Below are 14,447 nucleotides of genomic sequence, written 5' to 3'. Positions count from 1 at the left end.
GATGAGGCAATTAAATATTTACACCACAGACTAAAGTATGCTTAAAAGACTTGATTTTAACAACACAGAAACTCACGCCTCTCCAAACTGGCATTTCAGCAGCGCGTTCAAGATAGATTGAGTATAATCTATCTCAATCCCTAGCGGAAGCAATCGGGGTGCACATAAAGACGTGGGGGGCTACCTTCTGATCACAAAAAGCACCCACAAAGTTTAAACCATGACATGATTAGCTAAGTCAAAAAGAACGGAAAGGTATATGCCGAAGACCGACTTCACAGGACGAGAGCTTCCTAGAGAACGCCTCGCCGGGCTCCGGGCACTAAGTCCCACCCCCAACACTACAATTCCGGTCTAGCCTCGAGGAGCTCCACCACAGCAGCGCGAAAGTATCGTGTCTGCGCAGTAGGCTTGCTCGGTGCCGCGTGGGAAAGGTGGGACATTTCTGCCTCGTGCGTCATCTCTAGTGCGACTCAATACGTCACTGGCTTGACCGGGAAGGTCAACTGTGGCCACCCGCGAGCCCACGCCCACTTTACGCCGGGGTTGCCGGCGCATGCGCGTAGCGGCCTAGGCGGAGCGGTGCGAGCGCGCGTGGTCCGTGAGGCCGGCGTTTCGGACCCAACCCTGGCGCAGAGATGCTGTGCCGGCTCAGCGTTAGGTGGCTGCGGCCCCGGCCTGCCCTGCAGGTCCGTGTCCTGGACCCATTGCTCTCACGGGCCCCAGCGGGCGGCGCCAAGAGCTCTGCTCTGCCAGTGTGGGCGGTGGCATCGGTCTCCGCAGTTGGCCCGAGCGGCGCGGGAGGCTGGTACGAGGCCTTGGCTACCTCGGCGCCGGTGCAGGGCGCAGAGGACGTGCTGCTCTTCGCCCACACCGCCTCGGGCCTGCCCTGGTGGGGCAGCATTCTCCTCACCACCGTGGTCCTGCGCGGGGCCGTCACACTACCCCTGGCTGCCTACCAGCACTACATCCTGGCCAAGGTGAGGGGTGCCGAGCCGCGCGTGGACCGTGCGTACCCACTTCCGTGGTGAGGAGGGTCAACGTCTCACCTGGGGCTTAAGGTCCCCAGATACTTCCGGAGTACTTACTGTTAATCATCAGCACTTCTAAGGCAGTAAGCTTACAAAAAGGAATTGACACAGGCAGAAGTAAATGCAGATTCTCTTATGGCTCTGTAGCTACAAAGAGCATATTAAAGACACTTAATAGACTACCGTTTCTTCAGTTTATATTACTGGAAAGCCCACGGATTGAACATTAAAAGTGTGGAGTGTAGGGCTTATTTAATCCTTAAAATAACCCTGTGAAGTAGGTGCTGTTATATATTTTATATAAGAGGGAACAAGACTTTAGAGGTTGAATAATTTGCCCAACATCACACTGATAAGTGTATAAGTTGGAATTTTAATTTGATTGCAATTGAGGATATCATAAGTTAACATCTTGTGAGCAATCTTAGAGTTTCTTGACACAACCAGTAAACCACGTTTTTTTTAAAACGAGTTTAGGGAATAGAGAGTAAAATTATGAATGGTTATGAATACAGATCTTTAATGTGCTCATAACAAAGTCTACTTTTTCTTTAGCTAGGTGGAAAATTTGCAGCCAGAAATAAAAAACATTGCACAACATCTTAATCAAGAAGTTGCAGTTTGTGCACAACAGTTGGGATGGTCCAAGAGAGTTGCCAGGTAAGCTAATTCTCTGCATATAAGACCATGAAAAAAACTATATGTATGTATTTATTACAGGGTGTGGTATTTTGTAGCTTTAGCAGCAAAGTCGTTCTTTTTACTTTTTAATATTTTAAAAAGTTTTTGTGGCGTGATAGGTTTATATACTGGACTGAAAGCATAAAAAGAGAGAAAGCAGAGTTCCTTCATCTTAAAGGACTCCAGACTACTGAAAAAGACAGATGTGTAATCAAATAATGACTGGATTAAGTAACTAAAAAAGATTATGTACAGGAGTTAGGTCATCATGGAAAGTTAGGGAAGGCTTCACAGGATACAGATACTGTGCCACTTTGTTGAGATTTTAGTCAACAAAAGATACAAGTTATTTACAAACTTAACCTTTTTGACAGCATAGAGCAGGTAGCTGCCCAAAAGAATGAGGAGACAGAAAATATAAATGCCATGGTAAAAGCAACTTGGGTAGGCCAGGAGTTGTTACTCTGCTGTAGTTATCCTGTGTTGCTGTCTCCCTGAGCTCTTTGAGAGCCCTTGCCTAAGGGTGCTTGAGCATGTTGTAGTTCCATGTGGGCAGCCATCCACTAAGAATTTTTAAGTCTTCCTCCTCCTATCAGCGTACCCTAGTTCTGCTTAGTTAGGTTCCCAAATTCTGATTCTTAACTAGACTGTGACAAAGTGTTCAGCATCTCACAGCAATGAGAAAAATAGGGGTGTTTTAGTATGAATATGTAATGTGTATATATATGGGTATATGTGTGTATTAGTCATGTCCAGCTCTTTGTGACCCCCGAGACTCTAGCCCTCCAGGCTCCTCTGTCTCTGGAATTCTCCAGGTAAGAATACTGGAGTGGATTGCCAGTTCCTTCTCCAGGGTATCTTCCCCACCCAGGGATCACACCCAGGTCTCCCACATTACAGGCAGATTCTTTACCATTTGAGCCACCAGGGAAGGCCCTATCCATATATTTTTATCTATATAGGTATAAATTTGCCACCTATCTTCAATATGAAATTGAGTCCCTCTTTAGTGTTAAAAGGACCTGCCATTTTTAAAAAATCATTCTTATAGCTTAATGTCTTTACTTGATAAAATAAAAAGTTGGTAAACCTATAGTTTTGACGTTTTACTGATCAAGGAAGTCTGAGGGCTACAGCTCTAGACCAGAAGAACACACTAGTAGCTGCTCACATGGGTTATAAATGCAGCCTAGGTAAGACTGTGCCACCGTACTTATGCATCCCTGGCAGGATGATTGTCCAGACACATCCTTACACAGATGAATGACTTTCTAAAGGAAGACATTATCTGAGGGTTTCCTGTATTGTCAGTTTAACTGGGTTTTGAAGAATGAAAAGGAGTTTGTCAGGTGAACGAACAGCCAGGAAAGTGGACAGTCTTCAAAGATGATGTAATAACTTCCAAGGCATGCTGATGTGAAAGTCTGAGTTGTTGGATGACCCAGGTCATTCAAGGGACAAGAAAAAGAGTAACAGGAAATAAAGTTGAAAGAGTGGGCGAAGACTGAATTACAAGGAGCCTGGAATGTCTCTGTGTACTGTCTTAATTCAGTGCATTATAATTTGATTAAATTCTGCAAACCTGTTGAAAACCTACCTTGTACAAAACATGCCACAAGAGATTTAAAGATGAAGACCCATCCAATACTGTAGTCTAGCAAGTGGGACGTAAGAACAGGAGTTGAAAACAACAACAACAACAACAAAAACAACAGAGGAGTAACTAATATGGTTAACAGAGAAGCAGTAAGAAAATCTTTATGAAAGAGTTGATTGAAGAAGGGAGACTGTTTTGACAGGTCAGGAGCATACATAGTACAAAACCACATTGCTCTGAAAGGTATGTTCAGGGATCAGGTGATTGAGTTTGGCTGGAGTGGAGACATTTGAGTAAAATGTGCTTTCACCTCTAGTATTTCTGATTCAAATTGTGGTCATACCATGTTAGTAGTGAAATTTCCTTTGTTAAAGCCTAGTTTGCCTAAGACCTCCAGAAATAAAGCCTGTAGTTTGACAGTGGCGGATTTCTCAAATTGTTATGTAATTTGCTTACATTGTGAACAAACTTTGAGTAAAAGGCTTTATTTTCCTTTTTTTTCAGCAACCACTTGGTGTAGCTTAGGGGCTTCCCTTTTAGCTCAGTTGATAAAGAATCAGTCTGCAATGCAGGAGATGTGGGTTCAATTCATGGGTCAGGAGGATCTGCTGGAGAAGGGCTAGGCTACCCATTCCAATATTCTTGGGCTTCCCTGATGGCTCAGCTGGTAAAGAATCCATCTGCAATACGGGAGACCTAGGTTCTGTCCCTTGGTTGGGAAGATCTCCTGGAGATGGGAAAGGCTACCCACTCCAGTATTCTGGCCTGGAGAATTCCATGGAGTATGTAGTCCATGGGGTTGCGAAGAGTCAGACACTACTGAGCGACTTTCACTTCACTTTGGTATAGCTTCTGACAGTCAAAAATCCTGCATAAATCCTTTAGCCAGTAACCATAGCGTGGGTGTGTTTATCCTGTAGGGATGAAGCACAACTAGTATTCAGATGATGTTTTCTCCTTTCCCTTTTTCCCTCTTCCCTCAAACTAGGCTCACTTACCTAAAGACTATGCGGAGGCTTGTTTCAGAGCTCTATGTTCGGGATAACTGCCACCCCTTCAAAGCAACTGTGCTGGTCTGGATTCAGCTTCCAATGTGGATCTTCATGTCTATCGCTCTCCGAAATTTTAGCACAGGGGCAACACATTCAGAAGGTAGTTACTATTGAAATGCAATTCCCCCAAGCAAGTTCTCTAACACTGTCTTGTATTCTAAAGAAAAAGCAAAAAATAAAATAAAAAACATCCATACTTTCTGTAACTGGAATATACTTTTATCATCTCCTTTACACAAGTATAGAATTTCAAATACTAGGTGTAACCAAACTAGCTGTATTGAGAAGACAAATCAGTTTAGGAAGGATGTCACTAGTACTATTTCTTAGAAGTCTTAATAAAATTAGTGTTATAATTCCATAATATGGTTTCAGGGCCATGAATTTTTTCTATTTATAAATTGGAGAAGCCAGAAAAACTTTCACAGTTATAAGTGTAAATATTAATATGAAAGGTTACAAACTAAGGGACTTGTTTTTACTTTCATTTAAAGGCATTTCTAACCATAAAGGAATCTAAATTGACTTGAAAGAAAGCAGCCTATAGACAAGTAATTTTTTAAATTTCAGTCTGTAAAGGTTACTGCTACACGTCTTTAGTGTCTCCACATCCGTTTGCTCCAGAAACTTCTTACCTCTTTCTCAGTACAAGAACTAGCTTATGTTGTGGAGTGAAAATAACCTGAATGAAAAATGCAAGTCTTCAGTGTGAGGAATACCTTATTGGAATCACTTCCCTCTGCTGTTTTTAGAAATTCTTTTGTTTCATTTATAAATATGTTTCAGCAGGTTTTTCTGTTCAGGAGCAGTTAACTGCTGGTGGGGTCCTATGGTTTCATGACCTCACTGCTCTGGATTCCACTTGGATTCTGCCTGTCTCCGTTGGTGTCATCAATTTATTAATAGTGGAGGTCAGTGGTTTTAAATAAGATTTGCTTGCCGTTTAAATCATTGAGATTTCTGTTGCTGTCCTGACATCAGATAGAAATGAATTTGAGTTACTGGTGATAGCTCTGAGCTAACATTGAGATTCCTTGGTTTTTTGGTTTTTTAATATATATTTGTTTATTTATTTGACTGTACTGGGTCTTAGTTGTGACGTGTAGGAACTTTGAGCTGTGGCATGTTGGATCTACTTCCCTGACCAGGGATCGAACCTGGGCCCCCTGCATTGTGGGTGCAGAGTCTTAGCTAGTCATGAGACCCCTTGGTTTTGGTCGCAGATCAGTTGTTGATTAATTTTCTGGGGCCAGTTCCTTAACCTCTCTGGGGATCAGAATGCTCATAATTTAAAATAAGAGAGCTGAATTGGAACAGTTCCAAAATCTCCTTCAACTGTAAAATGGTACGATGCTAGTACATAACAGTTCTGTGATTTGCTTTTTGGTAAAGGCAGCAATTAAGATGTCAGTCTGGTCTTATTCCCACAATATGTTGATGTTTTGTGTATATGTTTAATATGTCAATTAAACATACCTGACTGCCATTTTTAGTCATAGAATTTCTTTATAAAATGAAATGGAGAAACATATGTATAAAATACGACCTTTTAGCCATATCTTACCATTAGCTCATGCTACTTTACTCAACTTGAGTTTAGGGGAAACTTGTCTTTCGTTCCATAAAGAATTGTTCTTAGACTCTTGAAAAGAACATAGACCCTTTAACTAGAAGAAATCTTCAGTTCAGTTCAGTCGCTCAGTCGTGTCCGACTCTTTGCGACCCCATGAATCTCAGCACGCCAGGCCTCCCTGTCCATCACCAACTCCCGGACTTCACTCAGACTCACATCCATCGAGTCAGTGATGCCATCCAGCCATCTCATCCTCTGTCATCCCCTTCTCCTCCTGCCCCCAATCCCTCCCAGCATCAGAGTCTTTTCCAATGAGTCAGCTCTTCGCATGAGGTGGCCAAAGTACTGGAGTTTTAGCTTTAGCATCATTCCTTCCAAAGAAATCCCAGGGCTGATCTCCTTCAGAATGGACTGGTTGGATCTCCTTGCAATCCAAGGGACTCTCAAGAGTCTTCTCCAACACCACAGTTCAAAAGCATCCATTCTTCGGCGCTCAGCCTTCTTCACAGTCCAACTCTCACATCCATACATGACCACAGGAAAAACCATAGCCTTGACAAGACAAACCTTTGTTGGCAAAATAATGTCTCTGCTTTTGAATATGCTATCTAGGTTGATCATAACTTTCCTTCCAAGGAGTAAGTGTCTTTTAATTTCATGGCTGCAGTCACCATCTGCAGTGATTTTGGAGGAAAGATCTAATGCAGTTGAGATTTCACAGACCTCGTATCTGCTGATTGCTGTTTGTGAAATCTAATACACCCCTTATTTTTTCAGATGAGAAATATGAAGATTCTCAGGCCTTAGGTGAAGGTTTCCTGAGGAAAGACGCTGTGTATAGTCTTAAGTGTTTTACCCTAAGAGCATCTAGCATAGTTCTGTGAACTTGGTTAGTAATTAGTATTTCTTAGGAAGAAGGAAGTGATGACACAAGGTCCCAGTGAATTGACGTCAGTCCTCCCATCTTTCCTTTATTCCATCTAACAACCCAGCATGCATAAATTTAATAAAAGCCTATTCTTGCTTAACATTTACTGTGTACCAGGCACTATTGTAAGCAATTCACATGAATTAACTCATTTAATTCTTAACAATAGTCCTATGATGTAGGTGCTGTTATTATCCCAGTCTTAAGGTGGAGAATGGGAGGCACGGAAAGGTGAAGTAACTTGCCCAAAGTCACATAACCACTAAATGCAGGGCTGCCATGTGAATTTCGTAATTTGAGTGTGCAATCGCAGAATCTGTGCTCATAATCATTAAGCTAAGCTGCCTTGTAAGTGATTCATAAACCATAACTCCTCTTCCTAGCCTTCTTAGTTCTTTTCTGTCGTCCATGTAACCAGATCACAAACCTTTCAGATACCTGTTAAGTTCTTTCTCTGTGCCAGGCCCTGTATTTAGGTGCCAAAAAAAAAAGGGTAATGATTCATACATAATACCTATCTTGAAGGGACTTCAGTTTTACAATCTTTAAAAAACACTGACCTATAAAAATTACGCTTTGATCCTATTTAATATAGATGAATCTCTTTATTGCTGTTACTTAGTTCCATTTAAGAATTAAAGAGTTGATCAACCAGTGATAGTTAATCAACAAATCAGTGTTTTGTTTTTTAATTTTTATTGCTTTTGTTAAAATATAGGTAGAGGCCAGTCAAAAGTCACTTTGCATTTTAAAGCTTGTCTCATTTAATGTGTATTTAGATAATCAGCATGTGTGTGTTTATTTTACCCTTTCAGATTTTTGCCCTGCAAAAACTTGGAAAGTCTCGTTTTCAGACGTATATTACGCACTTTGTTCGTGCAGTCTCAGTGTTGATGATTCCAATAGCGGCAACAGTACCTTCAGTGAGTAAGCACCAGCATTGTGTGAAGCATGAGCTAAATATAAATTCTCTCTGTTTTTAGCTTAGACTGACTGACATTGTGCCTCTTCTATTGTGCTTCCTCTGACTCCTTAGTCCTTTACTGGTTTCTGATTTCTGTAATAACAAATCTACTGACTCTATCACCAAGTGACACCTGAATATTTCTTGGGATTGGTTAATCTTCCTTTACGTGAATGTGTCTTAACCCTCCATTTTCCTCTTTTTTTTTTTTAATCTTGCAGAGTACCATGAACAGTACTATGAATGTAGCATTTGCTCTGTTTGATTAGTTGATATATTGAATTCTTTTTGTCTTCACAGAGGGATCCAAGGAATTTAGCATTTAAAAAGAAAAATTTTCCCCACCAAGGATCCACATGGGTTCATATGTAATATTATTTGATCTCATAGAAATTTTATGAGATAGGTATACTTGTCCCCATTTATATGTAATAAAACTTTTATAGAAATAGAAAAATAATGTTATATTTGCAGTTATTTCATTTTTTTTAGCCTTTTGCATATTTTTCATGGATACTTGAGATGGGTAAAGCTGTCAGTATATCTGTCTTTGCTCAGAATCAACACAGAGACCGTAAAGTAGTAGTCATTTGTTGCTGGTAGTTCAAGTTCTATCCCTTGTATAAAAGTACTTCATAGGACTTGTCTTAAAAATCTGAAATAGTATGTTTTCAGCATCAAAAATGTCTGTTAAATACTTTTCATCTGTCACTTAGTCATAGTACTGTCATTAATCCTGTGTAAAATAAGTTTCCTCATTTCTAAAAGAGACACCATAATGTATATGAAAATTAATGAAATAACAAGTGCCTGTTATAGTACTTCTCATATAATAATAATGTTATAAAATACTCTGTAAAAACAGAATAATGCAAATTCTCTACATTTCTAAGGAGAAATAATACCAATTATAACTGAGGAAAACTGCAGATCAAGTAAAATAGCAGTAAAGTTCTAATGAGAAGTTGGGTTCCAAGTGAGTAACAGAGACCATTTCATATATAGGAAAGTCAGAATTAAGCGTTTAATGTAGAGCTGATATGGCAGCTCTGTGAAGACATGAGAAAGACTGCCTAGTTCTCTCTCAATGCTGCATTGTCCACAACCTGTCATTCTTGTCTTGAAAGCCACAGGGTAGTCATGATGGCCACTGAAGCTTGTTATCATGCAAGAATAGTAAAAGGGTGCTTCAGCTACAGTCAGATGCTTCAACTACAGTCAATCACTTAAGAACCCTTGCCAGATGCCCTACCAAACACTTGTGCTTATGTCTTAAATATGTGGTCATATTTAAGAACTGCAGAAGAGGATGAAAAGTATAGTCTTTTTTTTTTCCAGATAGCAATATACCTTGCTGAAAATTAGGATTTTATTACTAACGAAGATGAGTGATACTTAGTAGGCAGTTTGTAGTCTGAAGTAGTTGGGCCCAGGGTACTGTTTGCTTCATAGATAAGTTTGATGATGATGCTGGCTAATATTTATTCAACATGAACTTTGTGCCAGGCCCTGTTTTAAGTCATTTATGTACATACACACACACACACACATATGTATTAGTACATGTATTTCTCCCAACAGTACACTGAAGTAGGTGCTATTATAATCTCCAATTTAACCCTGAGGCACAAAGAGGATAAGTAACTCATGGTCACTCATCTGTTCAGTGGCAGAGTCTTCACATACATCCAGGCATTTTGGCTCTTATTCTTTAGCTACTGTACTAATAATCTGCATTTAAGATTTTATTAGTTCCCTTAAAAACTTGTTCTGGGACAAATAAATGCTTAATATGAGACACTGTGCTTACCACACTACATGAATTTTCTCATTTATTCTTCACAGCATCCCTGGGTACAGTCTGTCCCTCACTTTATAGAAGAGAAAACTGTAACAAGAAAAACAAGAAAAATAACTTGCCAAAGTTAAATACATAGATTTCAAACTCAGGCAGTTTGATCCCAGGACTGGACTCAGCCAGCACATGGTCTTGCCTCTGGGGCCTGCTTACCTTCTGATACCAAAGGAAAGTTTAGAAAAGATGTATGTTTGTATGTATATATGGGGATGTTTCAAGAGGCTGCAGACTAAAAGACTACCAATTATAACTGAGGAAACCCCTAGATCAAGTAAAGTAACAGTAAAGTTCTAATGAAAAGTTGGGTTCCAAGTGAGTAACAGAGACCAAAAAAACATCTTAAATATCCAAAAGTGGATTCTTTCATATATAGGAAAGTCAGAATTAGGCAACTTAATGTAACAGCTCTGTGAAGACATGAGAAAGACAGCTCTTTGACCTAAATAACTGAATCTCAGTGGTGGTAAAAAAAAAAAAAAAAAAAAAAAAAAAGTAGAAGGTTGGGCTGAGATGCTTTGTCTCAGGAAAAGGCAAAGATAATCTATTCCTGACTACACTTAGAAACTAGTTCCTGGGAAAATTTGGAAGATAGGTGACTCTGTATAGGTGTAGGGAAGCTAAGTTTGCCATCATAAATGCCTCCAGTAGCCTGCCTGGTGTGTAGCAGTTTGTCGAGACTCTCGGTGGGGAAACAATATGCTTAATTGCCAAAGAAGGAAATGAGATCTCTCTTGGACCCCTGCCTGGGAGCAGTTCTCTGCCATCCACTTTCTGTCACCAATACCTCTCCTTTTGGTTTCTTTTCATTTGGGGGGTCTTCTTTTCAACTTTCTTACTATCTGTTAGATCTGACCCAGGTATCTATTAGCTCCTGAAGGTCTTGTTCAGTCCTGGTGCTCTGTTTACAGAGATTGTTAATTTTCTTTTTTATTGCCTGCCTGTCTCTAGACCTTGGAGAATGGAGAGATGCTAACATTCATGTCCTTTCTTCTCATTGCAGTCAATTGTCCTCTACTGGTTGTGCTCCAGCTTCATGGGCCTTTCACAGAACTTGCTGCTCCGTTCTCCTAGGTTTCGCCAACTTTGCAGGATCCCGTTGACCAAGTTAGATTCAGACACTCCTTATAAGGACCTCTTGGCTGCCTTTCACTCCAAGTTCATTTCAAGAAAATCACGTACTTTCTAGTAATTTTTGAAACAATTACAGGTTTCACTGTTAATGTATTTAGAAGATGTAGAACTTCAGGTATGATTTAATTTGCTTTTGTTTAAAATCATGAACTCTGTAAGTACTATGGATTAAGATATAATCCAGATATATATAACAATACTTAAAATCTTTTCACTGCTAAACATGTAGTATATTTAATTGTACGCTAAGACTATAAAAGTGGAATCAAAGTGTCAGGCCCTGTTTATAAAATTACAATTTGCTAGAGATTCCAGAACTTTGGAGAACAGGACTAGAAAAGTGTATAAAATAAGAGAATCCAGTGAGGTGATTTCTAAAATTTGTAGGATGTGGAGGATTGTAGACCTGTTTGATCTTTTAATAAAGCCATAGTTTTCTCTTCAGAAAAGTCCTTGAAATACAAATGGAGGCCTTTTTTGAGCCCCTCTCCCAACTCCTGAAGGCCTTCTGGTAATTCCTGGTTAATAAATTATTCTAATGGAACAAGTTAATGTATGATTTTAAAATGAAAGGGACTTGAGATACATGCTGTGGAGTAATCCACACGTGTAAGAAAGGACCTAACATGGTAGGTGGTGTTGCTTTTCAGCTGTGCTCTGAAAGAATATAAAAAGTGTACATTCCTTTCTCTCTAAGAAGTCTGCAATACAGGGTATAGCACTGAGTACTGCTGGAACCCAAAGTAGAAAATCTTAAGCTAATCATAGAGAATATGAAGGAACTCAGTATCTCTGATAACCTGTTAAGTAAGAAAAAATTTTGTATTAGGGTCAAGATATTGCTAGTCGGGAGATTTCTTTAGACTTATTCATCTTGATGTGATAATACATAACATTGATGGTCTGAGAATATCATATATTACCTAATTCATAATTTCATAGCTTAAAAAAAGAGCAAAATTTTAAAAGCTTGAATGATCAGGATAGTATTTATCAAGTTTTAATAATTACTGAATACATGAAAATACATTAGTTTCAGTGTTACTAGAAATTAAACAGTATGTGGAGAATCAGCTTATTCAGCCAGAAAGATGCATATGAACAGCATGTCTTCATTCATTAGAGATGTAATTGTTGATCACATGATCGTGAAATAGGATTGTTCTGTAGAATTCTGGAGATGGAGTTGAGTCTTTTCTGTAATCTCAGAGTACAGTAGACCCTTCTCTTTTGTGGTCCGAAAGCCACAACCACTAAGAGCTTTAAACTGTCAGCAGCTGGAATCCCAACAAACAGCTGGATCAAACTTCATTAGCTGAGAACTTACATAGCCATGGGGAGGAAATGATTCCATGATTCCTGTACATAATAACTGGCCTGCCATCATTTGTGGAATACAGTCTAAAAGTAAAAAGGACTATTAAAAATCTTTGAACTTTATTTGGTAATTGTATGGCTCTTGTGAGTATTGTGTTTCTGTTTTGGAACTCTTATTCTCAGATAAAGTAAAATGATATTTACTGGTATATTTGTTTTCTGTGGATGCTGTTAACAAAATCTTCATGCTGCTTATGCACCAAGAGGAAGATGCTGTTGGATATATTGGATATTATATATCTCTTTCAAATTTTTCTTTTAAGGGGTACATTTAGGGATTGCCCTTGAGAAAGAAATGGGTCCTACAAGGGGGTCCTCCCCAGTTCACCACCGCTGTACTCAGGAAGCCTAGCCTTCATGTCTGTTTCACCTAAGACTTCCCAGAACTCAGCTAATAATTGATAAAATTCTTGTTTTATAGCAAAATAAAAACTAACAGTTTTTCTTCACCCCTTTGGGCTTCCTCCCTCCCCTTTAGTTCATCTGCATAAACCAGAGCTCCTTAGGAGATGACATTCCATCTTAATCTCATCAGTGGACACAAGGAGATACACTTCCTTCTTTTTTGTTGTTGTTTTTGTTTTGGTTATTAGTACTCAGTCAAAAAGCCCACACACAAACAGATCCTCCCACACTCCTCCTCGTAAGGGACTGTGATGACCTGTGACCCACTATTCCTGTGGGTCTGGATTGTGTAAACTCTAAATAGCATAAACGATCAGTGTCATACTATCATTTGACATAAACCCAAAAGGCTTTCCCAGTGCTTCAGTGGTAAAGAATCCACCTGCCAACGCAGGAGACACAGGTTTGATCCCAGGGTTTGGAAAGATCCCCTATAGTACAGGGGGATACAACCCACTCCAGTATTCCTGCCTTGGAAATCCCATGGACAGAGAAGCCTGGCAGGCTACAGTCCATGAGCTCACAGAGTCAAACCCAACTGAGCGACTGATTACCCGCCACCAATCCTCATCTTTGTCTCCAGAACTTTCGTGCTTTGACCTCTAATTGGCAGAACAGCCCCTAGAGCTTTCTGAGTGTCTCCCAGATTATAATCCTCAAATCGGCTTGAATAAAATTTTCCATCTTTTTTCTTAGACTGTTAATTTTTTCTGTTGGCAAAGGTGTATTAAATTAAAGCATTTTAATCCTGGTTGATTTCCTGTCCATAGGAACTGCAAGACCTAGCAGTTACCACAAGAAAGAAAAATTACCAGCTGAGGAATGGCAGCAAAAGATTAGAGGGAGCTCTTTCATAAAGAAGCCTTGCCTAGTTCTTAAAACAGTAACTTTTTGCTTTTCTGTAACTCGAACATGAGGGAAATACACAACTGTCCCAAAGGAATATATAACAAATCCCTGTTCCTTTGAACTCTACCACTGACTACCTCTTGACTACCCAGTTTTTATATAACTTTTGCAAGATCGTCTAATTGATTAGGCCTATACTGCTGATTTTGTTCTATAAAATGAGGACTCTGGGGTGTTTGAGAACAAAAACATAGATGGAAAGACCTAAAATAAAAGTAAATGCTTCAGGAAAGCCCCCAGTCTTATTGAGTTCTAAGGCAACAACAACAACAAAAAATGTCTGTCCTTGAAGATCCCTACTAGACCCCAGAGGGCCAAGCACTCCATGACAAACAAGCCTCTAGGGACCATTTTAAGGACATTTCAGTGGGCATACTTTTCCTCTTATATCCCTGATAAGGCGATTATATTTGTTTTTCCTTAGTTGAGAAGGCAGCATTATATTTAGCTTTGGTTTTTGTCTTCTGCCTAAGTTGTAGCTCTCCAGGAAAACTTAAAACTGGAGTATAAAATAGACTGAACTATATCCCTTCCATTGCAGCTGCATTTCTGCATGTTTCAACAGTGGTATAATTAATAACTTGAGGAATTTCTTCTAATTATAACCTCAAACTTCCTGGATTTTCTGAGGGTAAAGAGTATTTAAAATACCAATTCTGTATCTATGTAAGAATTAACAGCCTCTTATTTCATGCTCTTCAAAATGTATCCCATGCGTTGCTACACTTGGGAAAACTGTGAAGTTCCATTGTAGAAGCTTCAGTTATGCTTGTATGAAGCTTCAAATGCAGATGTTCCACTTGGGGATCCAGATAAAAACTAGAAATTCCCATGTAAAATTACAGTCACGGTTTAAATGTCAAGTCCTAGTAAAAGATAATGAGTGCTTGTAAAAAAAAAAAAAAAATTGCAGGACTTCCCTGGCAGTCTAGTGATTAAGA

At 39.5% G+C, this 14,447-nt stretch overlaps 1 protein-coding gene across 4 annotated transcripts; it reads left to right on the top strand.

Moving 5' to 3' along the window:
- The first annotated feature begins 508 nt into the window (after positions 1–508).
- LOC129657967 (cytochrome c oxidase assembly protein COX18, mitochondrial) lies at positions 509–12,341 on the top strand. Of its 4 annotated transcripts, none has more exons than XM_055588792.1 (6): positions 509–980; positions 1,591–1,691; positions 4,298–4,461; positions 5,148–5,272; positions 7,678–7,785; positions 8,127–8,248. In XM_055588792.1, the coding sequence occupies exons 1-6, from the start codon at positions 639–641 to the stop codon at positions 8,196–8,198; spliced, it is 912 nt and encodes a 303-aa protein (XP_055444767.1). In that variant the 5' UTR covers positions 509–638; the 3' UTR covers positions 8,199–8,248. The 4 variants fall into 4 exon arrangements, with proteins under 4 accessions (XP_055444767.1, XP_055444766.1, XP_055444764.1 ...); XM_055588791.1 differs by lacking the exon at positions 8,127–8,248 and adding an exon at positions 10,685–12,341 and having other exon boundaries at positions 510–980; positions 7,678–7,789; XM_055588789.1 differs by lacking the exon at positions 8,127–8,248 and adding an exon at positions 10,685–12,341 and having other exon boundaries at positions 514–980.
- Positions 12,342–14,447: the final 2,106 nt, after the last annotated feature.

This window comes from Bubalus kerabau, chromosome 7, assembly GCF_029407905.1.
Source record: "Bubalus kerabau isolate K-KA32 ecotype Philippines breed swamp buffalo chromosome 7, PCC_UOA_SB_1v2, whole genome shotgun sequence".
NCBI classification, from domain to species: domain Eukaryota; kingdom Metazoa; phylum Chordata; class Mammalia; order Artiodactyla; family Bovidae; genus Bubalus; species Bubalus kerabau.
This window is presented reverse-complemented; position numbering and strand designations above follow the sequence as displayed.

Excerpts from the sequence above, each read along its gene's own strand:
- LOC129657967 (XM_055588789.1), top strand. The coding sequence starts at position 639 with ATGCTGTGCCGGCTCAGCGTTAGGTGGCTGCGGCCCCGGCCTGCCCTG. Across the intron at positions 1,692-4,297 it reads TGGTCCAAGAGAGTTGCCAG|GCTCACTTACCTAAAGACTA; the intron begins GTAAGCTAATTC and ends CCCTCAAACTAG. Across the intron at positions 4,462-5,147 it reads AGGGGCAACACATTCAGAAG|CAGGTTTTTCTGTTCAGGAG; the intron begins GTAGTTACTATT and ends AATATGTTTCAG.